Raw genomic sequence first — 22,821 nt, 5'->3', positions numbered from 1 at the left:
GTAATGTCAATACCACGAAACTCTATTATTGTTGTGCATGTTTTAATTAATAATTTACATTATTTTACATCAGAGTAAGAGTAAGGGGAAATAAAACAAACAATGCAGTCTGACATATGAAGTACAACAGAAAATGAACAGAAATCCTGGAGGTTATGTCTTTGGTTGTTGATTTTTAATGGTTAGAGCACAGCTGTGAATGTACATCCATCCTTATCTGACAGCACAACTACGAGAGATGAAGACATTATAAAGTAGATCTCAGTGCAGTTGATTTCCTGAACAAATGCTAGTCTACATTAAGTTGGACTGTGATGAAATACATTTTTGGCTGATCTGGAGCCGATATCAAACATAATGGAGTGCTGAGGCCCTCTAGTGGCAACTGTAAGTCAGAGAAAGAGCTGATGACCCCAGACCAGTTGATCTTATCGGCCCAGTTTCTTTCATATTAACATGCTAATTTAGTTTGGATCAGTCTACAAGACAGGAAATTAATAAATCCTAACTTTCTAACAGTTGGAAATAACAAACATGGAAGCAATCACATCTTCTTAAAAAGTTATTTACACAATTCAACAATATTGACAGTTCAAAGTGCTACAGAGGATTTGTTGGAGCAATAAACTTGGTGTTTAACTGTGCCAAAGGAAGCTTTGACTTTTGTTTGTGTTTATGACAACAATTTGCAGTCAAGCCCTTTTCATAAAGTAAGAACGAAGAGAAAAATGAAGAGTTAATCACAGAACATTTAAAAAAGTACAAAACTATCACATCAGTTCATGTTACAGTGAAAAGAACACTCATTTCTCTCCTCAAACAAAACGTAATTACATTTCGGTTCAGCTGATTCTCACAGCAGCATCATTCATCTTCAGTGTCTGCTTTTGCTATTTACAGTTACATTTCAGTCACAAAAATAAATAAAAGATGAATTGAAGAACTTGATATGAAAACACTACTTCAATCAAGTATGATCTCCCTTAAACACAAACAAACCCATAAATGAGGACTGAGACTTAAGAAAACTGAGATCAAGTGTAATTTAAGCCCTTACAGCATCAGAGTATTTTGTGTCCTGTCATGTCTGCAGTTTTCTTTGTAATGCCATCATGCTAAGATCATTCAAATCAAGACATGTCCAACATGAATTGTAAACTTCTCAGTGTGTGAGACTGAAAGTAGAGCTAGCTGTCTTTAGTAAACTCTGGCAGCTCTGGTACCATGCTGACCTCCAGGCTACCCGGCAGCTCCAGGGCCAGAGCCGGGTGACACGGCTGGGTGAAGCCCTGGGAGAAAGCTCCTAACAGCTGTCCGGTTTGGGCATTGTAGAAAGAAAGATGGCCGAGTTGGTAATCCAGGAGGGTGCCCACTCGCTCAGGCATGTCAATTACAAACACACTGGAGTGCACGTCATTGTGGAGTAACTCATACCTGCAGCTGCAAAGGTGAAGATAGAGATGCAGGGTTTAGACCAAAGAAAACAGCGCGGAAAGTGTAGTTAACACTATAGAATGTTTGATACCTACCCGGATGGTGCTGGGATACACTGCAAACACCATGACAGGCTGCTCTCCCCCAGTGGGCTGTTCCTGTTGGCTGAGCTGGACGCCATCCCAAGCCTGTAAGCTGTGCTTCCCGACACAATGGTCTCCCAGTAGTACCGACCTTTACATGGCAACAGCTCACCCAGAATGGATGGACACCTTGAAAACAAACAAACTCTGGTTTACAAATGTAACAGAAATAATACCCCAGAATTGTAGGAGCTTGCTGTAACTCACAGTTTGTCTGCAGACAAGGTGTTTTCAGGTGCGTCCTGAGGGAAGTGGACGGTGGTCTCATCTACTGACAGCTCCAGAGCCGGGTGAGCTGTGGCTTTTAGCAGGCGGAACTTTGTTCCTGAAGATGAACAAAGGTCAAAGAAAAACATGAGAGTCAATATTTAGATATATATTACACACAATAATAGAGAGTTTAAGCATGTAGGGTGTTTTTTTTTTTTACCTTTGGTGGAAATGAGAGCAGCCTCGCTCTGTTCACTGGGTCCAGCCTCATTCACAGCTTTGATGTAAAACAGATAGTTTTCATTGGGCTGCAAGAGAACCCTCTGTTCACAGCTTTGGATACCTGAGATCGTCCTAGTAGGCATATGTCAAACAACACATGCACACATAAATAAAAGGTACTCTGTGTATTTAATAGGTTACTGTATCTTGTTAGTTGTAAATATAATGTATTTGCATTCTTTTGCTACAATTTTTCTATCACCTCTGGGTATCTAACTGGTAATAATAAACACCCACCTGAGCCCCTCTCCTTCAAGTTCACACTGACGGCAGTACTCTAAGGTGAAACTCTGTTCTGCAGTCTGTTTTTCTGAGCTCCATCTCAATGTGGCTGAATCCCACATGACAGTGCAGCGCTCTGTGTCAATCACTGGCACTGATGGAGCTGCAGAAAGAGATTGAGATATTAATTAAAGTGTGAAATGTGCTTTCAAGTACCATCCCTCTGGACCTTCAAAAACCACATCACTGTTACATGACAGAGATTAACATTAAACTCTGACCAGTAAAAGCAGTTTCATCCCCTTCACAATTCCAGTGAAAATTAACACACTCTGCAGTGTTTGCAGACAAAGTTGTTGTGCTGCTGTACTTCAGCTCCAGTGTGGACTGACCGGTTCTGAAGGACAGTCTCTCGCTGGGCAGGGAGCAGCCTGTGTAGTTGACAGCCATCACCCACACCTTGTAGGTCTTGCCAGGCTCCAGCTCCTCCAGGACACAATAACTCTCCTTTACTGTGATACGGTACTCTTCTGATACAGCTGGGACAACAGAAGCCAGGATACATACATAGTGATGGTGTTTTATAATCTCAAAGAGTCTAAAATATATCAGCAAAAAACATCTATAATAAACATAACATCACATTATATATAAAATGCACATTTGTTGTATTTGGGAAAAAAGCTACTTCAAACTTTATATAAATTAAATATAATCTTCATCTTCCATCTAGAAATACTTGAATTAATCTGCAGTGATTTGGAAACAGATCACTTTGAAGCACCACTTAATGCACTGTACATTTACACCATACAAGCAGTAATTACCTCCTTGCGGATCCTCCATACAATAGACCTGAAAGCAGTCGATGATGTCTCCAGGGTTGACTTTCCAGTAAACTGTGACACTGGTGCTGGAGGCTGAGCTGGCCTCCTGAGGCTGCAGCGTGGGCCTCTGAGGCACTGAAACACAACCCAGAAGGCACACAGGAGAATCATAGCGTCCTTATACATGAACATGACACAAGACTCCTGCAGACATTTTAACATCAGGTGTAACTGCGATACGATATATGATAAATCGTCCCTACCTGGGATTCCCTTGCGCTGTGCGAGGTGAGAGCTAGAAGTGTTGCCCTTTGCGTAGTCCTCAAACACGAGCAGTCCTCTGGGACCCAACTCCAGTGACATGGCTGAGTCCAGAGCTGCCTTTAGCCTGACCCCAAACACAAAACAATTAGCCTCTGGTAGCAACAACAGAAACCGTCTTTTCAGTATTCTGCTCTTGTAATATTTAACATATTGGTGGAAACTACATAGGTTGTGGCTCTGCAGGCCAAGAAGCAACAAACTAAATGAGCTAACTCTTTATTCACAATACGCACATTACCTCAACTGAATGTCTTCAGGTGACTGGTGGAAGAAAAGACCAAAAAGGATTTATCAGAAATGGGATCTATACAGTAACTGGATAATCACCAGTCAAATCGGACACCACTAATCGATCCACCTGGAGAGCCTCAGGACTCACCCGTGCGTCAGTCTCAGCCTCCCTGGCTGCGGTCTCCAGAGTGGCCTTGGTAGAGTCAATGCTCTCCTGGAAGGAGACGATCTGGTCATATAGCTGCTCCAGCTTGGCCTTCTTCTCCTCCTCCATGCTGACAGACATGTTGTTGTACTGCTCCATCACCAAAGCCATCATCTCATCATTCTGTGACTGCATTGCTGCCTCACACTCCACACACTGGTCCTGGTCCAGAGGAGAGGGAGGAAAAAAAAAACAGGGTGTATAAAACTACGGTGTATTACTAAACCTAATTTATATTGATATGTAAAAATCAAATTGTTCATCTAAAATAAAGGTATTGCTCCTTTCAGTATTAAATGTGAAACCTAAAATCAGCATGTTTTACCTCTACTGAGTTGTAGCCCAGTTCAAGCTCAGACACCAGGTCCTCGATGTTCTCTGACCGCCCCTGCAGCTCTGAGATCCAGTCACTCAGTTTCTCCTGATCAAAACAAAACAAAAAAACACAAATAAAATATCACATTTAAACTTTTATTAAGACAACCACAACAGGTTAAGCTTTCAGTAAAATGTTGCCTCCTGCAGCTTTGAGGGAAATCAGCATTATTCCAGTTGGACCAATGCCGGCGATCCCCTGTCACCACCCGAGCACCAACAGATCACATTTAACTGGGTCAAGTGTGTCACTTAACGCTCCCTGCTTCTTCAGAGGTTCACCACCCCCTGCTAAGATTTAGAAAACAGGTGTATATGTGTGTGTGTGGGAATAGCAATGTGCCTGCTTGCACCATGCAAGTTTAAGGAGTCCACTCCACATTTGAGCTTTTTTCTACGTTGATTTGGGAAATTTATCAGGATTGATGTTACCCTCTGTGGAAAATCTGAATAATCTGCTCTTTAGTGCTTTAATCAGACATAAATAATAACTCTGATCGATGTCTTATTTACAGTACAGCTGTCAATGTTTCATATATATAGCATCACACATGTACATGACCTGGTTTCAGTTTTATATAGAAATATCATTAGCTCATTTTCAGTCTGTTCCAGGTTTCCTTTGATTTACTTAACAAATACTTTGCTCACATGGTCATTAAACAAAGAAACATCTCACTTCACTCTTCTTTCTTTGCACAGTGAAGTAGAGAACACTTTAAAGGCGATAACTGTTTCTCTTGGTGAAAGAAGTGTTTTAAAAGTGTGAGTGTTTTTTAGTTATCTAACATTTTACACAAGTCAACCCGTGACTACTAAGGCAGATAACTGCAAGGTTTTTTTCTAACTATGTAAGCACATTGTTGTATTCTCCTGCACCGTGTTGTAAGCTGCTGGAACAAAAAAAATTTCCCCCAATGGGGATGAATAAAGTATATCTATCTATCTATCTATCTATCTATCTATCTATCTATCTATCTATCTATCTATCTATCTATCTATCTATCTATCTATCTATCTATCTATCTATCTATCTATTTAAAACGACAAGCAGTTGTCTTTTGGATTGCTAGAGGAAGCTTTAGTATTAACACCAGATTTCAAAAAGCAGATGCTTGACCCTGTGCTGACCCGTAAGGACAGCGAGGGAGAAACAGATCCCATTTCAGTCTCCTCTTGATGATGTCACGCTGGACCTTTCCACCGATCAAAGCAGAGCATTACATCACAACAATTCAATGTGCTTGGTCTCAGCCTGCAGGCAGCTTGAGAGCATGCAGACGGCTAATTTAGGACTGCTTTATTATCTGATGACCTGATCTAATGCCAGTAAAGTGTGTGGTGATCTCAACTGAGTGTCTTAATAATGCTGGTAAAGTGGATGATGATGAGTTGCTATTTGTGGCAGCCTGCCATCAGACATGAGGACTGCTGCATCACTGCAGCATCAAGCCTGCTAAAATAATCGCACATCTGGGAAACTCTGCAGTCTGCCTCAGGCCACAGACAGAACAGATCAGATCAAAATACATCATCTTATTTGACAAGCAATACTTATGATAATAAAGTTGTTTTTTAATTGAAGTTCTTCTGTCATAATTCGCTACACTCTACAACACATATCAATATCCATTAATAATGTTAGGTATACTGTTTGTAGTAGCTCAGCCGTAAATGGTTATGATATTAATTTGCAATGCATTTTTTAATGTCACATAGATTGCACATTAACTTGCTTAATATAGAAAATTGCACTACATTATGCATTATGCACAGTTAAAGGTCTATTTATTTTTCAATAAGTAATTGAGAGATTTTTAGCTAAAGGAAAAGACATGTCAGAGAAAACCAAGATATTAATTAATGTTATCTAAGATGCTATATAGCAAAGTTTCAGGAGCAGGACAACGCCTCTTCTGGCCCACTCATAAATTCAAACCCTATCCCTCTCTTTCCCTTGCACTCTCAGATTATGGACCTCTTCCTTGCACCCCTTTTTTTCCTATGTCTTTCCTCCATCTGTACGTAGGGCTCTCAAGGAGGGTTCGTCGCGCCTGGGAGATATGACGGATCCTCCAATAAGCTTCCCCAAACCAAGAGGTTCAAGTCAAATTCACTTTTCACCATTCCAATCAAACCAATAAATCATTGTCAAATTACATCCTGTTATGTAATGGTGTGGTGCTTGCAGGTGAAACAACAATAATTAAATATATAGGAATAAATATCTGTAATAGTCAACATCACATTCTAATGTTTCCTGTTCGTCTTTATATCTGCAGTGTATTTTTTCTCATATTTAATGATCTTTTTGAGGTGTGTAGTGTATCAATAGCAACCACTGTGATAAGCCCATAACACCTCATATCTTACCATGAGTACCAGTTGAAAACTTGGAGACAGAAGTAGTTTTCTATAGCAAAACTTCTGAAACATGTTGAGAAGTTCCAAATCATATTTTTTAAAGTCTGAAAATCACAACATTTTTCAAAAGTACTCGTTATCTTATTCATTCATAAATGCAAATGGAAAATGGACTGCATCAATGTATCACTTTTCCAGTTTCCCACTTCTCACACACACACACACACGGAGCTGCTCACTGATGGTGAAAGCATCTATATGCAAAGTGCCCAGCTGCAAATAATACTGATCTTCCACATGTGGCAATTCAACAGCAAATACATCAATTAGAGGTTGACCTGCTCTACCTCTGAGCCACAGCCCCCAAGGGCACATTACCTTAATTTCTTCATAGGCTTTGTCCACAGTGGTCACCTCGTGGCTGAGATGCTCTCCAGATGAAAAGTCATCCTTTGACAGCAAACATCCACAGAGAAGACAGAACCAGTCCATCCCCTGCAGCTCAGCAGCCAGCCGGGCCTGATTCTCCTCCTCTTCATCAATGATTTCATAATCAGCCTCAATGAGCTCTTCTTCTGGGGACAGACCAAACACTTCCTCCTTCTTCTCTAACTCCCCCTCCAACTTCATCGCCTCCTCTTCTTCCTGAACTGTCTCTGTTTTTGGTTCCTCCTCATCTCTTGGCGTTTCCGGTTGTGGCATCTCTTTTGCATCCTGTTCCGTTATCATCTCATATTCAAACTCCTCTGTAATTACATCTGGAGCTCCCTCTGTGATAACCTCAGCTTGCCCAAACTTTTTCTCTTCCTCCTCTCTTTGAAGATCAATCTCTGGACTTGTATCCTCTGTAACCATTTTTTTTCTGGGACATCCTCCACCATATGTATGTCTTCATTTTGTTCCACATCTGACTCCTCTGACCGCAGACACTCTTTGTGTAGCTCGGACAAATCCTCCAGAGGAGTGAAGCTCCTCAGGCGTGAAAAGACACCCAAGTCTTCTTCAAACTCTGTTTCTATCTTCTGCTCTTCTATTTCAGCCTCCTCCATGGGTACAAGAGGAGAGAACCTATTGTCAAACTCATATCTAGGTTTTGCTTCTTCTTCTTTAACAATCTCTGATTTTGATTCTTCAATTAAAACAACTTCTGATTTTAGATTTTCGTTCACAATAACTTCTTGTTTTGCTTTTTCTTTAACAACAACCTCTGGTTTTGCTTCTCCTTCTATAACATCCTCTGGTTTTGCTTCTTCTTCAATAACATCCTCTGGTTTTGCTTCTTCTTCAATAACATCCTCTGGTTTTGCTTCTTCTTCAATAACATCCTCTGATTTTGCTTCTTCTTTAACAACAACTACTGGTTTTGCTTCTTCTTCAATAAAAACCTCTGGTTTTGTTTCCAGCGTAGACTCCGTTATTGTATCCTCATTTTGCAGGCTCTCTGTGATGGCTTCAGGTTCACATATACCCTCAGGTTCAGAGAGAGCTGCTGTATCACTTGTTGTCTTCTCCAGCTGCTGACTGACCTCTATGTCCATCTCTACAGCTTGTCCTTTGGGGACAAAGACGATAAGCTCATCATCGCCCATGCTCACCATCTCCTGAACAATGGTCCCAGCGTCCACATCAGGAGTTTCTTCTTTGGACTCGGTTATCAGCTGGGTTTTGTCAAATGCACTCTTAGCTTCTGGTCTTGCTTCTTGTTGATACTTTTCCATTTTAAGAATTTCATTCTGTTTCTTATCTGAATCTGTCTTTAGTTCTCTGTGTTCAGTTTTAACCTCTGACCCCAGATCAGCTCCAGCTGCCTTGACTGCCTCAGTTTTAGCTTCTTCTTCTCCTGCAACTGCTGTTTGAACATCTGTCGTCTCCACACTTGTTACCTCCTTGAGATCAATCTGAACCTGAGTTTGTATCTCTTTTTCATCCACTCGTTTTTCAATAACTTCTACTACTGCTTGTACTTCACAATCACAGTCAGTGGTAACCTCAACAGGCACAGCAGCTCCTTTCTCTTCACTCAGAGATGTTACGGTTGATGCCTCTTTTTCACTGGGAATACGTGTATCTCTGTCTTTATCCTCAGGCTCCTCTGTAACGGCCTCAGTTACTACCTCATCCTCAGAAGCCACCACTGTAGTGTCAGTGGCTGTGTCTTCAGACAAACTCTTCACAGAGCTTTCTGTAGTTATGTCTGATTCTGTGATGGTGTGAGGAACCTTGCTTCTTACAGGTGTAACCACAGCTGTGTCCTCTGAAGCATCAACAACAACCTGTGCTGCTTTTTCAGCCTCTTCTAGTATCTGATCTGGTTGCTCAGTTTCAGTAAGCTTTTCAGTTGTTTCTTTTGTCACTTCTCTCTGATGCTCCTCACTCTCCTCTGTTGACTTTGCTTTACTGTCACCCCGCTGAGTTTCACGAGGAGGTTCATCATCAGGGCTGCTCTCAGGAGGCTTAGCGTGGTCATGTTTCACTTCCTGAACCTTAATCTGATTGTCTCTTGATTGAGACTCCTTAGCTGTTTTTACTACTTCTCTGAAAGACTCCTCTTCATTCAGTTTTATTTCCTCTCTTCCTTTACCTTTTTCTGTTTTCTCTTCCATCACTTGTGATTTGATGTCTTCTCTCTTTTCTCCAGCACTGATCTCCTGTGTGTTTGCTTCCTGGGTCTTTGACTCCTCCTTGTCTTCCTCTTGGACCACTCTTGTAAGACATCCTGTCATTTCAAATTTATTCTGCGACCACATCATCCTTCCCTCTCCCGTATCCTCCATTGACTCTGGTTGAACTTCTAGGTTGTGTGTTTCATCCTTCAAAGTAAACTTCTCCAGGTAACCGTCCGTCTCCTCTGAATCTGACACGCGCCTCTTGTAAGACTTTTCAGATGCGACACTCTCTGCCTCTGAGTGTTCCTCATCACTCTTCTTCCTCTCGCCTACTGCATCCTCGTAGAGGTCCGAGTACATGAAGGACATGGCAGTTGGCTCCTCCAGCAGGATGAGGTCAATGACTTTAGGTGGTCCGGGGGAGATAAAAATGGGTGTGAGGATGGTTTCTTGACTGCCAAACAACACTGAGCCACTCTCCTTCAGAGATCTCTGGCTCTCTCGCCTCATCCTCATCCCACCTCTACCCCCTGCTTCCTCTTCCTCTCTCCGCTGCAGAGTTTCAGGAGGAGCTCCCTCTCCATAGAAAACCTCATCCAGGTGTTCCCCGACTATCTCTACATCTGTGACGAAGACAAAAGAGTCTTCTGATGCAGAGGGGCTGTCTGTGGCTGTCTCTATAGTAGGCTTTTGCTCTTCTTCTTGGGGCTTCACCACAGGCTCTTCTGCCTCCTCCTTCAGCTGTGGAGCTTGATCCACGGAACCACCCACATCAAGCAGAGTGAACTTCTCAAAGTAGTCTATGTCGCTGGTGCCGTCTTTGGGAGTGGGTGTTTTACTGAGCTCTCTGTCTGAAGGGGACTGAGATGAGTCTTGCTCTGAGGGCTGAGGAAAGATCACAATCAGAGATTCAATCCAGAGTATTTTACAGAAATCTGCAAAACAGGTGAGAGTATTCATTTTATATCAATGGCAGAAAAAGGTAAACGAAATCACAGCTGATGTCCAAAAATTAAGATCTAACTTTATTAAACCTCTTGAATCTATCAGATAAATCAGTGAATACCACTTGGTGATCCAGTATTTCCCCCTCCTGTGGCAAGACATGGTTCTGTTGCTGTGTCCAGTCATGGTTGTTTCTTGACCGGATCTTTGGAGTCTGGTCCAGATAAGATAGATTGTCCTGCAGCTCTGTGCTCTCCTCTTCGTCCACGGTGGGGAGTTTGGAAGGAACTCTGATGTTCAGAATCTCATAACCCTCTGAAATCAAACTGAAAAGCTGCTGATCCTTGTTTCTGATTTCCTCCAAATCTGGCTCTGCTGGGGTTTTCTCTGGTTTCACATTAGGGAGAGACACCTCGGCCATCTCCGGTCTTTCTACTCCCAGAGCTGAAGCAGATCTCGAGCTACCAGGTCGGCTTAGCCGGTCCCCAAGCCTGCTGCTCCTTCCAGACCTAGTCCTCCTGCGGACAATTTTCTCCTCGTCAAAGACGATGGTAATCTTTCCTGCGGCTCCGGATCCCTCCATGCTGTAGGCTTCAGAGGTGGAGCTGGTCTCAGAAGCCCACGGTGTAGAGCAGCGGCTCGAGGCCGTCTCCCAAACAATCCCACTGTCCTCGCTCTGAACGGTTACCATTGAAAATGACGGATCTACCATCAGGCATTGAAGTTTGGGCTTCACTGACTGGTCCTGGACAACCTCTCGCAGACTGGAGAAAAAAGAAATGGACAGAGTTAGTGGCTGTTTGTGCCGTTCACAAGAAGAGGAAGGGCATGACTGAATAGTCAAGGTGCAAGAGGAGATCCTCTTGGCAGCGCTTTCAGAAACACAAGCAGAGAACGAAGTAATGAATCAAATCAAAACACATCGGAGCATGATGTGCCAGCATGAGAAACACAATCACGTTTTTGCACCTGAGGCAGCTTAGTCATCTAAGCTGAGGACACGATAACACCTGCCGATCTATTCTCAATCTGACAAGTCATGGAGTGTAGATCTCCAGCAATAGACCATAGCTGCCAACGTGAGTAATGAGCTGAAAAAATAATCATCAAATGCACTCTGAGCTGTCCCTCCTGCTATGAATACAGCTCAGATCCTGCTGGGTTACGGCCAGGTGACATCCCAAAGCGTCATTCATGTAATATTAGAGAGGAGATGCATCTGCCTTCCCAGATACGCTCGACATATCAGTGTCTTCTACTATTTATGATATGGCAAAGGTAGCTAAAGCATCAGTATGAAACATGATAAATTAGATGTAAAATATGGGATGGTAGATAATGTTAATGTTAGAAACCCACACTAACTTCTCTGAGTATGAGCAAAAAAACAGATGATCATTGATGCTTCTATGTGTTCCTTGGATACACTTTTCTTTGGATGATCAAAGAAGCACAGGAATAAGTGGTATCTCTCAGACTCTAAATTTTGAGTTTAAATCTTCTAGCAAGAGACACATGATTCATGCTTCATGACACAATTCAGGTTATTTAGTTATTGAGATCCAGAGTGTAAAGCACCTGTTTTGAAGTTCCTCCACCTCGTCGTCATCGTCCTGGCTGTTGGCCTCACTCTGAAACTCCTGCAGCTCCGTCATCTCAGAGTCCAGACTCTCACACTCCTCCATCTTGGTAATAACCTCAAGCTCTTCCCTTTGTGGTTCCCAGTGTTGTTGTTTTTGTTTTTCGTGAGTGTGTTTTAGAGTCCTCTTGATTTTTTCAGCCAGACTGACTTTTGAGGAGTTGCTCTGCCTGTTTGTGTCATTCTAAGTTCGGAGCCTTCCATCTGACTCAGCGGGGGGACAGAAATAGACTGTGGGGAATGAAAAGAGGGGAGAGGGTCTGGAAAGGGGCGAGGACGTGTCAGAAAGTAGGTTTCACTGGGGATTTAGGTTGAGCGCACTAAAGAGCAAATAGGAAGCTGCATATGAACTAAACATGAGGAGTTTACCACAAAGCTAAAAATTAAATTTGATAATGATCTTAGTCAGTACAAGTAGGTAACAGCTGAATGAGCCTGTGTGACTTTAAGATCAAAATCCCCTTTGGGAAGTTAAATATAGGCCTGGTGCTGAAACAGGATCCCCCCCCCCCCCCCCCCCCCCCCCCCAAGTCCTAGGGCTGCCTTTCACGCAGACGCACACACACCAGCAACTTGGGAGGTATCCCTCTCCAGCAGAACTGGCACAATTCAGAAGTCATAAAAGTGGCGTAACAAGGCGTCAAACCACAGAACAAACATCAATCTGCATTGCCAGGAGAACAACAGAGAACACTTGAAAGGTGTACATTTACGGTAGTCATCTCTAGTGACTATGTATATGGCTTATAAAAACACAACAAATGTACTTGTGGTTTTGTGAATCAAGTGAATATCTTGGAAAAATAAAACACTTGAGTCTGACTTTTCATTTAGGGCACCTGTTTGGCCTACTGTCTGAGCACATCTTCCCTAACATTGTGCTCCCCACAAACATTTTTCCTATTCAGCTTTCCTGTCAGCACTGGCAAAAATACCTCAAAATTAGTTTTAAAAAATAACAGTTACATTTGAAAGCTCTGACCAGATATATTGGATTGTGTTTGAGTTTATGGCTGTTCTAGGTGAAGGTGTACCCGACATTAAAATGTGTAAAGCTGATTTCAACTGAAAGGTGATTAAAAAAATACTGCAGAGTAACAGGCTACCAAGCTTTTTACTAAGTTTAGTTGGAATGCTACGGAAGAGGATGAGGGCCACTGGAAAAAAAAAAATTTAAGGGCAAATTTTTTTTAATTATTATTCCGGGAAAAAAGTCAGAATTCTGAGATTAAATTCAGAATTATACCTTATTAAAAGACGAGAAAATACTGTTAGAACTTTTTTTTAAAAAGCTGCAAAAAAAATAAAAGAAGTCAGAAGAATCTAAAGCTGCTGTTGGTAGGAATGGTGTAAAAAATGTTACTTTTTTTTGGGAGAAAAGGTCATATACCAATCGATACTCATCGGTAGTGAAGTAATTTGAGAGTATGCTGAAATCTCTGTGTTTTCCAATGCCTTTGTATCAAGCAATGGCCACGGTTACATGATGTTTTTTAATTCAGAATTAATTATTCAGAATTAAATAAATCGGAATAAAAGTATTCTCCTTCGCGTTTAAATGGAAATAGTAATTTCGAATTGAGGTTTACATGGAAAACACGTTTAATCGTCTTTATTCAATTCCGCTTAAGGTCTGGGGGTTGGGAAGGGCTCTGATTGGACAGGGGTGGGCGTGACGTAAATTTACGTCTCCCGGAAGAAAACAGACTCCAATTCCTGCTCCTTTTTTTTTCGTTTACAAAATGGAAGACCACACAAGTGACAAGTCCCTCAATTAACTTGGACGCTACAGCTTTAAAAAAGTCCGTATTTTTATGCTTCTGTCCTTCAACTCTTGTCATGATATCCATTTCTTCTAAGGCTCCTATTGAATAAATAGTCTTGGCTCGAGTCCAACGCTTGCTTTGGGTGGACATCCTTAAATATGTGCCCGCCAGCACGGAATATGTGCGTCATCGCGACAGGACAAGGGAAGGAGTATGCGCAGAACGACCGCAATTAATTTAAAGTGGAATTAATGTATACATGATCGAGGAATTATTCAATTCGGATTTAAAATCAGAATAAACCAGCCACTTACTTCGGATTTAAGTTTAATTCGGAACGGTCATTTTCATTCGGAATTAGGTGTTTACAAGGTTATTTTTAATCTTTTTAAAGAGGATTTAAATTTTATTCTGAATTAAAGAGGAATTAAAAGTCTCATGTAAACGTAGCCAATGTTATTTTCCCCCTCCTTCCCGTTATCATGCATCAATCAGAGCTTCTCCCCAACCCGCTCTCCTGATTGGTCAAGTGGCAGCCCAACTACGTTGCCCTGATTGGCTTGGAAGCCACTACTTCCTCATAGAACGCACAACACAATCTTTTGTGGGCGGGGTTATGACAGCAGAGGGGAGGGGTAGTGTTGGCATACGAAATCCCTCTCAGAACTGATGTTTATATCACGACTACCAACAGCAGCTTTAATGTGATTTTGGCACTTCTACTGTATTTGCAAAGCCATGATTTCTCATATAGCTCAAACGTGTGGATTCAAATCAATCATACACCTTCAGAGGTTTATTTTTTTAAATAAACATTTTAAAGTCAATCATGTACAAAATGTACAAAAGGAGCAGAGGAAAATATCAAACAAACAAGAATAATCCCAACAGAAAGTCATACTTAAGCGTGAATTCTTACAATAACTTATATGATAGGTAAATCTGATAATGTATGAATAACATGTCAACATTTAACAAAAATTAAACAAGAAAGGGCTGAACTTGAATGATACAGTATGCCAGTTAGCAAAGGAAATTAATGCAACACATCAGGTGCAAAGATAAATAAGTGGGAACATCTGGTCCAGCCCTCTTGTAGTCACCCTAGAGTCACTTCAATGAGGACTTCAACATCACTTACATATGAAGGCAGTTTTCAGATGAGCTCAGGAAGTAGAGACTGGATAATAAAATGAACAGAGCTTTGATTGTGGCTGTAGTATTAAAGTTTTTATGTTAATTAAATTTACAATAGCATCAATATTGACCTAGACAAATAGAAAAAAGGCTTTCATGTTACAAAGTCAGCCCAAACAGGCTAAAGACGTCACACTGCTTATTTGGCAGACACAAACTGTTGGCTTCTTTAAGAGACTGACTGTGTAACTCAGCTCTAGCAGTGTGGATACAGCTTAAACTAAGAGAAGACTTGGCTGAGACTAGTTGAACCTAAATGCTGCTGTCTCTGATAGAGCCACCTTCAGGTATGAAAGGGTTGCAGGTATTATTTTGTCTTTTCACACCTGGTCAGTAAACATAACCTCTTCCAAAAAAAGGCAAGTATGTTTGATTACAGAGCCATATAGCAACAATGTCTATCTCTGGTGTCACGAAACAATAATGTATTTTTATCATCAGTTAGGATAATTTGGCAAAGTCTGCAAACAAATTGAATGTGTATGCACATGACCTCCACATGAGCTCCAGTTTGTGGATGATACCAAGGCAGAAAGAGCTTTCAGAATCCCCCAGTTGTTCCAGCTGTGAGGGTCGGAGGCAACGGAGTTCCCCTCTCCACATATCCCACAGGTCCCTCTGAGGTAGAAGACGAATCAGCTCGTCTAATTAGAGGAAGCCCTTATCTCCCGGATGACTCCTTATTAATGATGTCTCTGACAGGGAGGATTGAGTTCAGGTCCTTCCTCTGTTGGAGTATCCGCCATGACTGCACAGATACAGAGACACAAGAAGCAGGAGGATTATGAATAACTCAAGGCTGGTTCACAGCAGCATACAGTAATCAGGACTGGTTTATACCTCGACAAACTGGGCTTTAATGGCTTCAAACTTGATCTTCTCGTGGACTGCTCGGGCAACATTATTTCTTTCAAATGGCTCTGAAACATAAGAGAATGTAGGAGTACTGAGGACATATCCAAAACTGATGCTCAAGTTACTGATAAGAGGTGGTGGCAGGTGTTTGTTATGTCCAGTCAAATGTTTACCTTCCACGCAAATGAATTTGTTTCTCCACTCGCGGGAATTGTTCTTCGGCAAAGTTCTGGCCTCTCGAATGGAGATGACCTGTTTGTCCCAACTACAGGAAAGAGGAGAAAACAATGCAAGGAATTATTGAATAAGTTTATTGAGACAACCAAAAATGCAAGGAAACAGGTTCTCAAGAACCAAAACTGTGGCCAGTGTTGTCCTGGACTTGAGTCTAGGACTCTGACTGGAATCCATCTCAAGTATCAATATTAAGGACTCATGATTCAACTTGGACCCGACTTGAGCATTGACTGCAATCAGAATTAGAAGATGGAGAGGAGGACTCAAGCACTGATGTATTGAAAAAGACTGTTTTATTGTGAGTAATTTTTTGGTTTAAAGTCCTAATCATTTATTAATTTCGAGCAAGGGGTGGTATGTGAATTCACCTGCATGCATGTTTATGTGCCCTCTTGTTCAGGAACAGTTCCTGTCATGACTGAGACATTAGAGACACCACAAATCATGAGTTTGGCTTTTAAAGAGTTTGCAGCAAACACACACAAGAGCAGTGCAAGATGTTTGAATGTCTGAGAATGTAAAAGACGGGGACAAGCTCTAACTTTAATAAACATCGGTAAAGGATGCACACAGAAAAGTAATGGCCCTTTTCCACCGGCCCATCTTAGCCCTACTCTACTCGACTTGACTCAACTCTACTCAGTTTGTGTTGCGTTTCCACGGGCGCGGTACCTCGTGTCAGATACCAGCTTTTCGTACCTGCTCTGCTCTGGTTCCAAGCGAGCTGAGCCGATACTAAAAGGTGACGTCGATGAACTGCCGGTCACAGATTGGTCAGAGAATGTCGTCACTGAAGAGTCTTGAGCGTGACGCTCAACCATGCGCTCAACACAGGAATCAATTTTTAAAAAACGACATCAGTACTCTTCTTTTGCTTTCCTCTCTCACTCGGCATGCGACAAAAAAGCCACAGACCAAGCAGGAAGTACACCATTGCCTCCATGTCCTCCATTGTTTGTGATTGTTGTGTTTGTGTTGTGCTCAAAATGACGTGAACGCAGTTTCATGCAGCTGTGTTTGTGACGGCCTCGCCCACAGTGAGTCGGTACTCGAGCTGGTGGAAAAGAAACCCAAACCGGGTAGAGTCGAGTCGAGTCGAGTAGGGCCGAGTTGAGTCGAGTAGGGCTGGAACTGTGTAGTGGAAAAGGGCCATAAGTGAGATGCTAAAGTTTCTCTGACTGTTGATAACATTAACAGTAATCTCAGCCTCCAAAGAGACTCAACCACTGGGTCCAAGATGTTAAGTCAGTTAAAATTCTGATAAGGTGGGTAGCGGATACTTTTGAGTATTTTCGACACCAGCAGTAGTCGCACCTCGGTAGCATAGATTGGTGCCTCTCTCCATAAAGAGACACATGGTGCCCATTTATGCAGAACTTGCTGGGCTCCAACTTCATTGATTCTCTGCAAACACCTACAGGATCAGTCAGATCTGATGTTGATAAATTAAAATGTGTTACATTCAAAAGGCCCCACACAGTCAGCCAAGGGTCATACAGCGAATTTCACAGTGGAACAGGGGTTCCCATTATAAATCTTTAGGTAACAGGGACTTGGACTTTGCCTCAGTAATGTGTTCTGGACTCTTCTTTTATGACTTGGACTTGACTCAGATTTGACAACTGAGGACTAGAGGCTTGACTAAGACTCAGACTCAAGGTTTGGTGACTAGACACTACAACACTGCCAGTGATTAATAAATTACAGACACGCACCTTTCACTGCCAACATAGGGGACAATTATCAGGAGAAATGAGATCATTAAAAGCATGAGTTGGTTCAGTCGGATCAATACAGAAAAGAATGAAAGACATTGAAAATCGCAAGACATAAGATTGTAAAATAATGTTAATGTGAACATGAAAATTTATTATTTTTGTTAGCTTTAAGGGATAATCCAGCAGGAAATAACTTTTTTTTTTAACTCAATCTTAATGATCAGTTAAAATCCCTCTGAGGCTTGTGAGTCAATACACTGACACTATCATCCGTAAGTTATGATTTATCAAATGTTAAACTTTGTTGCACCAAAGGAAATGTGGTCTTTACAAGTTCAACAGCAGAGTTTTTGAACAAAGGCTAACAAAACTGTAGAAAAATGAGTTGATGACTGTAAAAACCACTACTTTTAAAAAAGCCAGCAGTTAAGTGAAAGCTATAAAAATTCAAAAGGCAAATTTAATGCAAAAACACTCAGTTTGTAAGACCTGTGCACAAATTAGTGCAAACGTGATTTTGCTTGAATTTTCGTTCAACCTTGCAGCTTTAGGGTGGCAAGGTGACACATACTGGCAACACAGTGATCATGGTATGTCATGTTAGTGCTGTGTAAGGCCAAAGGTCCCACCTGCTCCTGCCCTTTACCCAGAAACATGAAACCAGAGAAGAGGATGCAGGATGGAGGAGGGCGGAGGGAGGGTGAGAGAAGAGCTGGGGGGCTAAAGAGGAGTAGGAGACAAGGAATAGGGGGAAGGCAGTAATAAGGAAAGGGTGCATCTGAAACACTAGACTTAATATTGCGATGTCCTTGGGAGATACCTGAAGCTTGTGGCATAGTATTTGAGAAAGCCCAGGAGCAGCTCTCCCAGAGAGGACTGGTTTCTTGAGATGTATGGGGGCACGTGTTTGGGTCCATCTGGAACCCTGTCAATGTCCAAGAAGGGATTAAAACTGTCCTGAAAGTCAGGACACAAAACAAAGGGGATTAAGGGAAATAAAGGTGATGTAAAAAAATATTATACAAAAAGAGAGGGGGTATGAATGAAAACCTTTGCAATTTGCATTCCCAATAATTTTTGTGTTTATATACTATCTGACTTTTCAGCAGTAGATCTCATACTCAAACTATTGGAATCTATTTTTAATTGCAAGAGCAATGGCAATACTTACCGGGTAGTCCCTCTGCAGAGAAGGAAGGACAGGGTCCTTTAGAGCTGTAAAGAAAACAACACACCAAAGGTGAGATTGTGAGTCCAAAGTAGAAAAGAGAATAAAAAAGATTGTGTCTGTATGCATAAATGTACTGACTCTGGAGGTAGTTCAGCGCCATCAGAACCAGCGTGTAGCTGCTCAACGTTCCTTTGCTGGCATCATTGATTTGATTGTGCCGTGCCCATTTCTTGATGACGAGGATCATGGGTATAATCCTGAGATCGGCTAAGAGATACCACACATACACAGCAAGTCAAAACAAGAAACGTTAACATCTTCTTTTCAAGTGACAAATACACTACTTCAGACCTTTTTAAGGTTACTAAGGCATGAATTAAGATATAATGAATGATCTCACCCACCATAGGCATAACTTCTCAAAAGGAATGTGTTTCTGATGCCCACTGTGTTGTTGACATTCAGATCAAACTCCAGATCACTGAGGAGATCAAAATACTTATATTAACATCTCTTTCAGATGGCTTACCGGTGTTAAAAAAAAAATAGCCTTCAACTATTGTTTTGCTCCTACCTGCCTTTCTCCTTGAACCTGAGGATTGGCACTTTGGCTCTGATCAGCTGAGTCCTCTCTACATATGCTGAGAATCAGAACAAACAAAATGTGGTTCAAAGTACTTTCAGTATCCTTTTCTGTGAATGTGAAACTCTTTCCACTGAGTCAATAGCTCCACCCAGTGGAGCCTTCTGAGAACATGAACACAGGAAGACAAATCCCACTTATGTTGCACTATTGATCCCAGTATTCTTTAAGTTTTCACTCAGGAAAACGTGTTAGTCAAAAGAAGCAAAGCTAATTTAGAAGTCAGATAGTAATAGAAAATGATCTGATAACTAAAAACATGGTTTTCTTATTACTCACACAGTGATCTGAACAACTTCTGGAGGACAGAGAGTACTTGAATAGGATCGGTTCTTCTCTGAAAAAGAAAAACATGATGGTGATCAGAAGGATGGGGTTATCTCTTATTATACTTAAGTTGAACACTTCTGATGTTTGTCACAGCACAGAGTCTAATATACTCACATTTCCCCTGATGACAAGACACATGTCAGCATCACTGCTTCGACAGCCCAGTCCGTTCATAGAGGATCCAGTCAAGTACAGTCGTGCCACTGCGATAATGTAACTTAGTGAATAAGGATCTTTACAGACATTCAGATCAGTGTGTGACTGTGTATTTCATGCACACCTGTGTAGACCTGCTGTATGTCTTTCTGCAGCTGTGTTCGGATTTTCTCCTTTCGGATCAAATCAGAGAACTGCTGTTGGCACGCCTCAAACATCTCCACCATCTGACCACTTAACTGAGGGCACAAAAACAAGAACCTGAATAAACCATGGACACCCTCATAGTAGACGTGGCCTGATAAGTAGATTGTAAGCAGAAGGATATGCCATCTAAAAGGTGTAGTACCTTGTCATTAGCATAATCCTGCAGGCTGTTGGAGCTGTCTGGGACAACAGGCACCTGAATGCTGTGATCAGGCTGTGGGCTGGACTGGGAACATGGGCCGGGATAAGAGTAGTCAAAATCCGACCTTGATGATCCTGCCAATGTTTGGGTGGGACGATAATGTGGAGGAGGTTGTACTTGAATTAAAGGGGAGCCTATTGACGGGTGGGGAGAGAGGTCAAGGCGTTGGCGCTTCACCACTGGGGGTCTGTATTCCTCAATCTGCCTCCTGGAAGAAACATAATGATTGGTTGTGATGATGATGATCTATTTAAAATACTGCTACCATGATGTACAGCCAACTAAATTATGGTTGCTTGAGGTCTGATGGTAATTAGATCTGCTTTAGATGGTAAAAAGACAAATGTTGTCCAAAGGGTTAAATATTTTGTCCTCTTGAGAGAACACATTCCAGTCTGGCACATCTGATCTCTGAACAGTAACTCTCAAGGTAGCAGAAGGTCACAGTGTGCTACTGTAGCACAGATGATCAACAAAGACTCATCTAGTTAGATGTGTTACATAAAAGACAACATTAAACCAATAAATGAAAAAAATCACAAAACAAACAGAGTTCATTGTAAACACACAGAAGATTAAAGAGAAAATTAGACATAATTAAATAGAAAAATTACAAACTTGCGTCTGTTGGTAACGGCTGGTGTCTGAGGATAATGGACCAGAGAGGGGGAGGGAGGAGGCTTCCACTCATATGTCGGTAACTTCTCTAATACAGGAACATGGAAGCTACAAACATACAAGTGTGTATTACTATACAGGACATACAATAGCAATCATGCAGTGGTGGACAGTAACAAAGTACATTTACTTGAGTACAGTATTTAAGTACATTTTGGAGTATCTGTACTTTACTTGTGTATTATTTTTTGGGGATACTAATTACTTTTACTCCACTGCATTCAGAAGATAATTTTTGTACTTTTTACTCCACTACATTTCTATCAATGCTCTAGTTTCTCACTACTTTTGCTTTGAAGTCAGCTCATGAATTTCCTTCTCTTTTCTGAAATCTGATCCCTAAGACAGTAGAATGTGTTTGTGTAGTTCTGTTTGACTCAGTGGTTTAGCCTTACCTGTATATCAAACAGAGCAAATTTCACTCAGATCAGGCAGTTCATTTAGAGCTGGTAATGATGGCTATAATTCTCCACCTGAGCACCCATGGTCATATTTTCAGCCCGTGTTAGAGGTTTTTGAAATGAAGAATGATACTTATCGTTTGAAATGTTCTCCCTGTTTCCCACTCTGCCCAAACACACTAAAATTCACAGTCCAACCTGAGAAAGCGTTGAGAGCTACATAACATTTGTTTCATTCCAGATGAACATTTCAAACTAAGTTGTTTGTGCTTGTAGTAACTTAGTTTCTGTTTTTATTCCATGGTATAGTTTTTAGAGGTTTCAAGTAATGGCTTCTAAATAAACATAACATAACATAATGTTCCCCTATGTATTCTTGACTGCACTTTGTATTGTGAAAATAAAACGTTTTGAGATATCTTAAAAAGTACTTTGAATACTTCAGTATTTTTAAAAAGCAAGTACTTCAGGACTTTAACTCAAGTAATAATTTGACTGAACAACTTTCACTTATATTGGAGTAATATTTGACCCGGAGTATCTATACTTCGACTTAAGTAATGAAGCTGTGTACTTTGTCCACCACTGCAAACAAATAACTATGGAGATTGTGCTAATATCTTGTATACCAGAACATTAAGTTGTTCCTTCAGCTCACCTGTTGACACCTGGCGGGCTCTGGTGGTTGTAATCGTAGCAGTCGAACACAGGGGGTGACTGGTAGTACTGTCCGTACCTGTAGTCTGGACGACCCCTTGGCGGAGCGTTTCGGGGGTACATGCTGCTGTCCCTCACAAATCACCAGCATCAACTCCGCTTATCTCCTGAAAAGGTACAACAATATACCCACCTTACAGCAGGTAAACTCCGCATTTACCTATTACACATGTCACTCAACTCACCACCCAGAAAGAATGTCAACGCCTCGACAAGTTACTAGGAAACCGAAACTTACCGGGGATCAAGCAGCAAGGCGGGCTAACTAACGTTAGCTCAAACCAAGTCAAGCAACGTCCGGCTAGTTAAATTCCAGTTATCTTAACACGACATTAAAATATAGTAATATTTGTGTTAACAGTATTTCTGCGGAGAAGTGACATTCAATGCTAAATCACCGTTGATTCAAAGACTAAACACTCACCATGTCGCATGTAAACAAAACTGAACCTGCTCGTGTGCTAGTTTCCTGAGTAGAACTTCCGCATTAAAGCCATGACGTAGTAGAACTCAATTTAAAGGGACAGGCACACGTTTATCAAAGGAAAAATCTAATCAAAAGGGGAGCCAATTAAACAAATGATGTCTACAACGTGCTGTTTGAATAGGCAGTTTCAATTGTCAGTACATCACAAAACAACTGGACGGATGATATTTGTGTGGTCTTTGTCATTTTTTCAACTTCTACTACATATCAATATAAGTTAAATTTGAATGTAGAGCTCAGAACTGTGAA

At 41.4% G+C, this 22,821-nt stretch overlaps 2 protein-coding genes across 3 annotated transcripts; both read right to left on the bottom strand.

The window, feature by feature from the left end:
* Positions 1-158: 158 nt before the first annotated feature.
* On the bottom strand, positions 159-11,853 carry cmya5 (cardiomyopathy associated 5). Its single transcript, XM_034691517.1, has 16 exons — positions 11,747-11,853; positions 10,290-10,932; positions 9,224-10,108; positions 7,539-9,025; positions 6,996-7,431; positions 4,204-4,299; positions 3,822-4,040; positions 3,687-3,693; positions 3,382-3,534; positions 3,119-3,253; positions 2,684-2,830; positions 2,307-2,454; positions 2,008-2,141; positions 1,785-1,902; positions 1,530-1,706; positions 159-1,440 (listed from the first exon to the last, which is right to left on the bottom strand). Exons 1-16 carry the CDS (start codon positions 11,851-11,853, stop codon positions 1,188-1,190), a joined length of 5,145 nt encoding a protein of 1,714 aa, XP_034547408.1. The 3' UTR covers positions 159-1,187.
* Positions 11,854-14,356: 2,503 nt separating this feature from the next.
* Positions 14,357-22,617, bottom strand: tent2 (terminal nucleotidyltransferase 2). Of its 2 annotated transcripts, XM_034691898.1 has the most exons (16): positions 22,510-22,549; positions 22,324-22,405; positions 22,027-22,192; positions 20,908-21,015; positions 20,230-20,497; positions 20,005-20,119; positions 19,839-19,927; positions 19,674-19,731; positions 19,326-19,392; positions 19,156-19,232; positions 18,890-19,018; positions 18,752-18,795; positions 18,401-18,537; positions 15,799-15,890; positions 15,611-15,690; positions 14,782-15,518 (listed from the first exon to the last, which is right to left on the bottom strand). In XM_034691898.1, exons 3-16 carry the CDS (start codon positions 22,146-22,148, stop codon positions 15,432-15,434), a joined length of 1,473 nt encoding a protein of 490 aa, XP_034547789.1. In that variant the 5' UTR covers positions 22,149-22,192; positions 22,324-22,405; positions 22,510-22,549; the 3' UTR covers positions 14,782-15,431. The 2 variants fall into 2 exon arrangements, with proteins under 2 accessions (XP_034547788.1, XP_034547789.1); XM_034691897.1 differs by lacking the exon at positions 22,324-22,405 and having other exon boundaries at positions 14,357-15,518; positions 22,510-22,617.
* Positions 22,618-22,821: the final 204 nt, after the last annotated feature.

This window comes from Notolabrus celidotus, chromosome 9, assembly GCF_009762535.1.
Source record: "Notolabrus celidotus isolate fNotCel1 chromosome 9, fNotCel1.pri, whole genome shotgun sequence".
Classification (NCBI taxonomy): Eukaryota; Metazoa; Chordata; class Actinopteri; order Labriformes; family Labridae; genus Notolabrus; species Notolabrus celidotus.
The sequence above is the reverse complement of the archived record's forward strand: the minus strand, read 5'-3'. Positions and strand labels throughout refer to the sequence as shown.

Bases quoted from the DNA above. Each gene is read 5' to 3' on its own strand.
- cmya5 (XM_034691517.1), bottom strand. From the start codon at position 11,853: ATGGAGGAGTGTGAGAGTCTGGACTCTGAGATGACGGAGCTGCAGGAG. The intron at 10,933-11,746 runs GTGCTTTACACT...TTTTTTCTCCAG, and splicing joins GTGGAGGAACTTCAAAACAG to TCTGCGAGAGGTTGTCCAGG. The intron at 2,142-2,306 runs GTGGGTGTTTAT...TATGCCTACTAG, and splicing joins CTTGAAGGAGAGGGGCTCAG to GACGATCTCAGGTATCCAAA.
- tent2 (XM_034691897.1), bottom strand. From the start codon at position 22,148: ATGTACCCCCGAAACGCTCCGCCAAGGGGTCGTCCAGACTACAGGTAC. The intron at 19,019-19,155 runs GTGGGTGAGATC...GGTATCTCTTAG, and splicing joins TTTGAGAAGTTATGCCTATG to CCGATCTCAGGATTATACCC. The intron at 15,691-15,798 runs GTAAACATTTGA...CTTATGTTTCAG, and splicing joins CAAATTCATTTGCGTGGAAG to AGCCATTTGAAAGAAATAAT.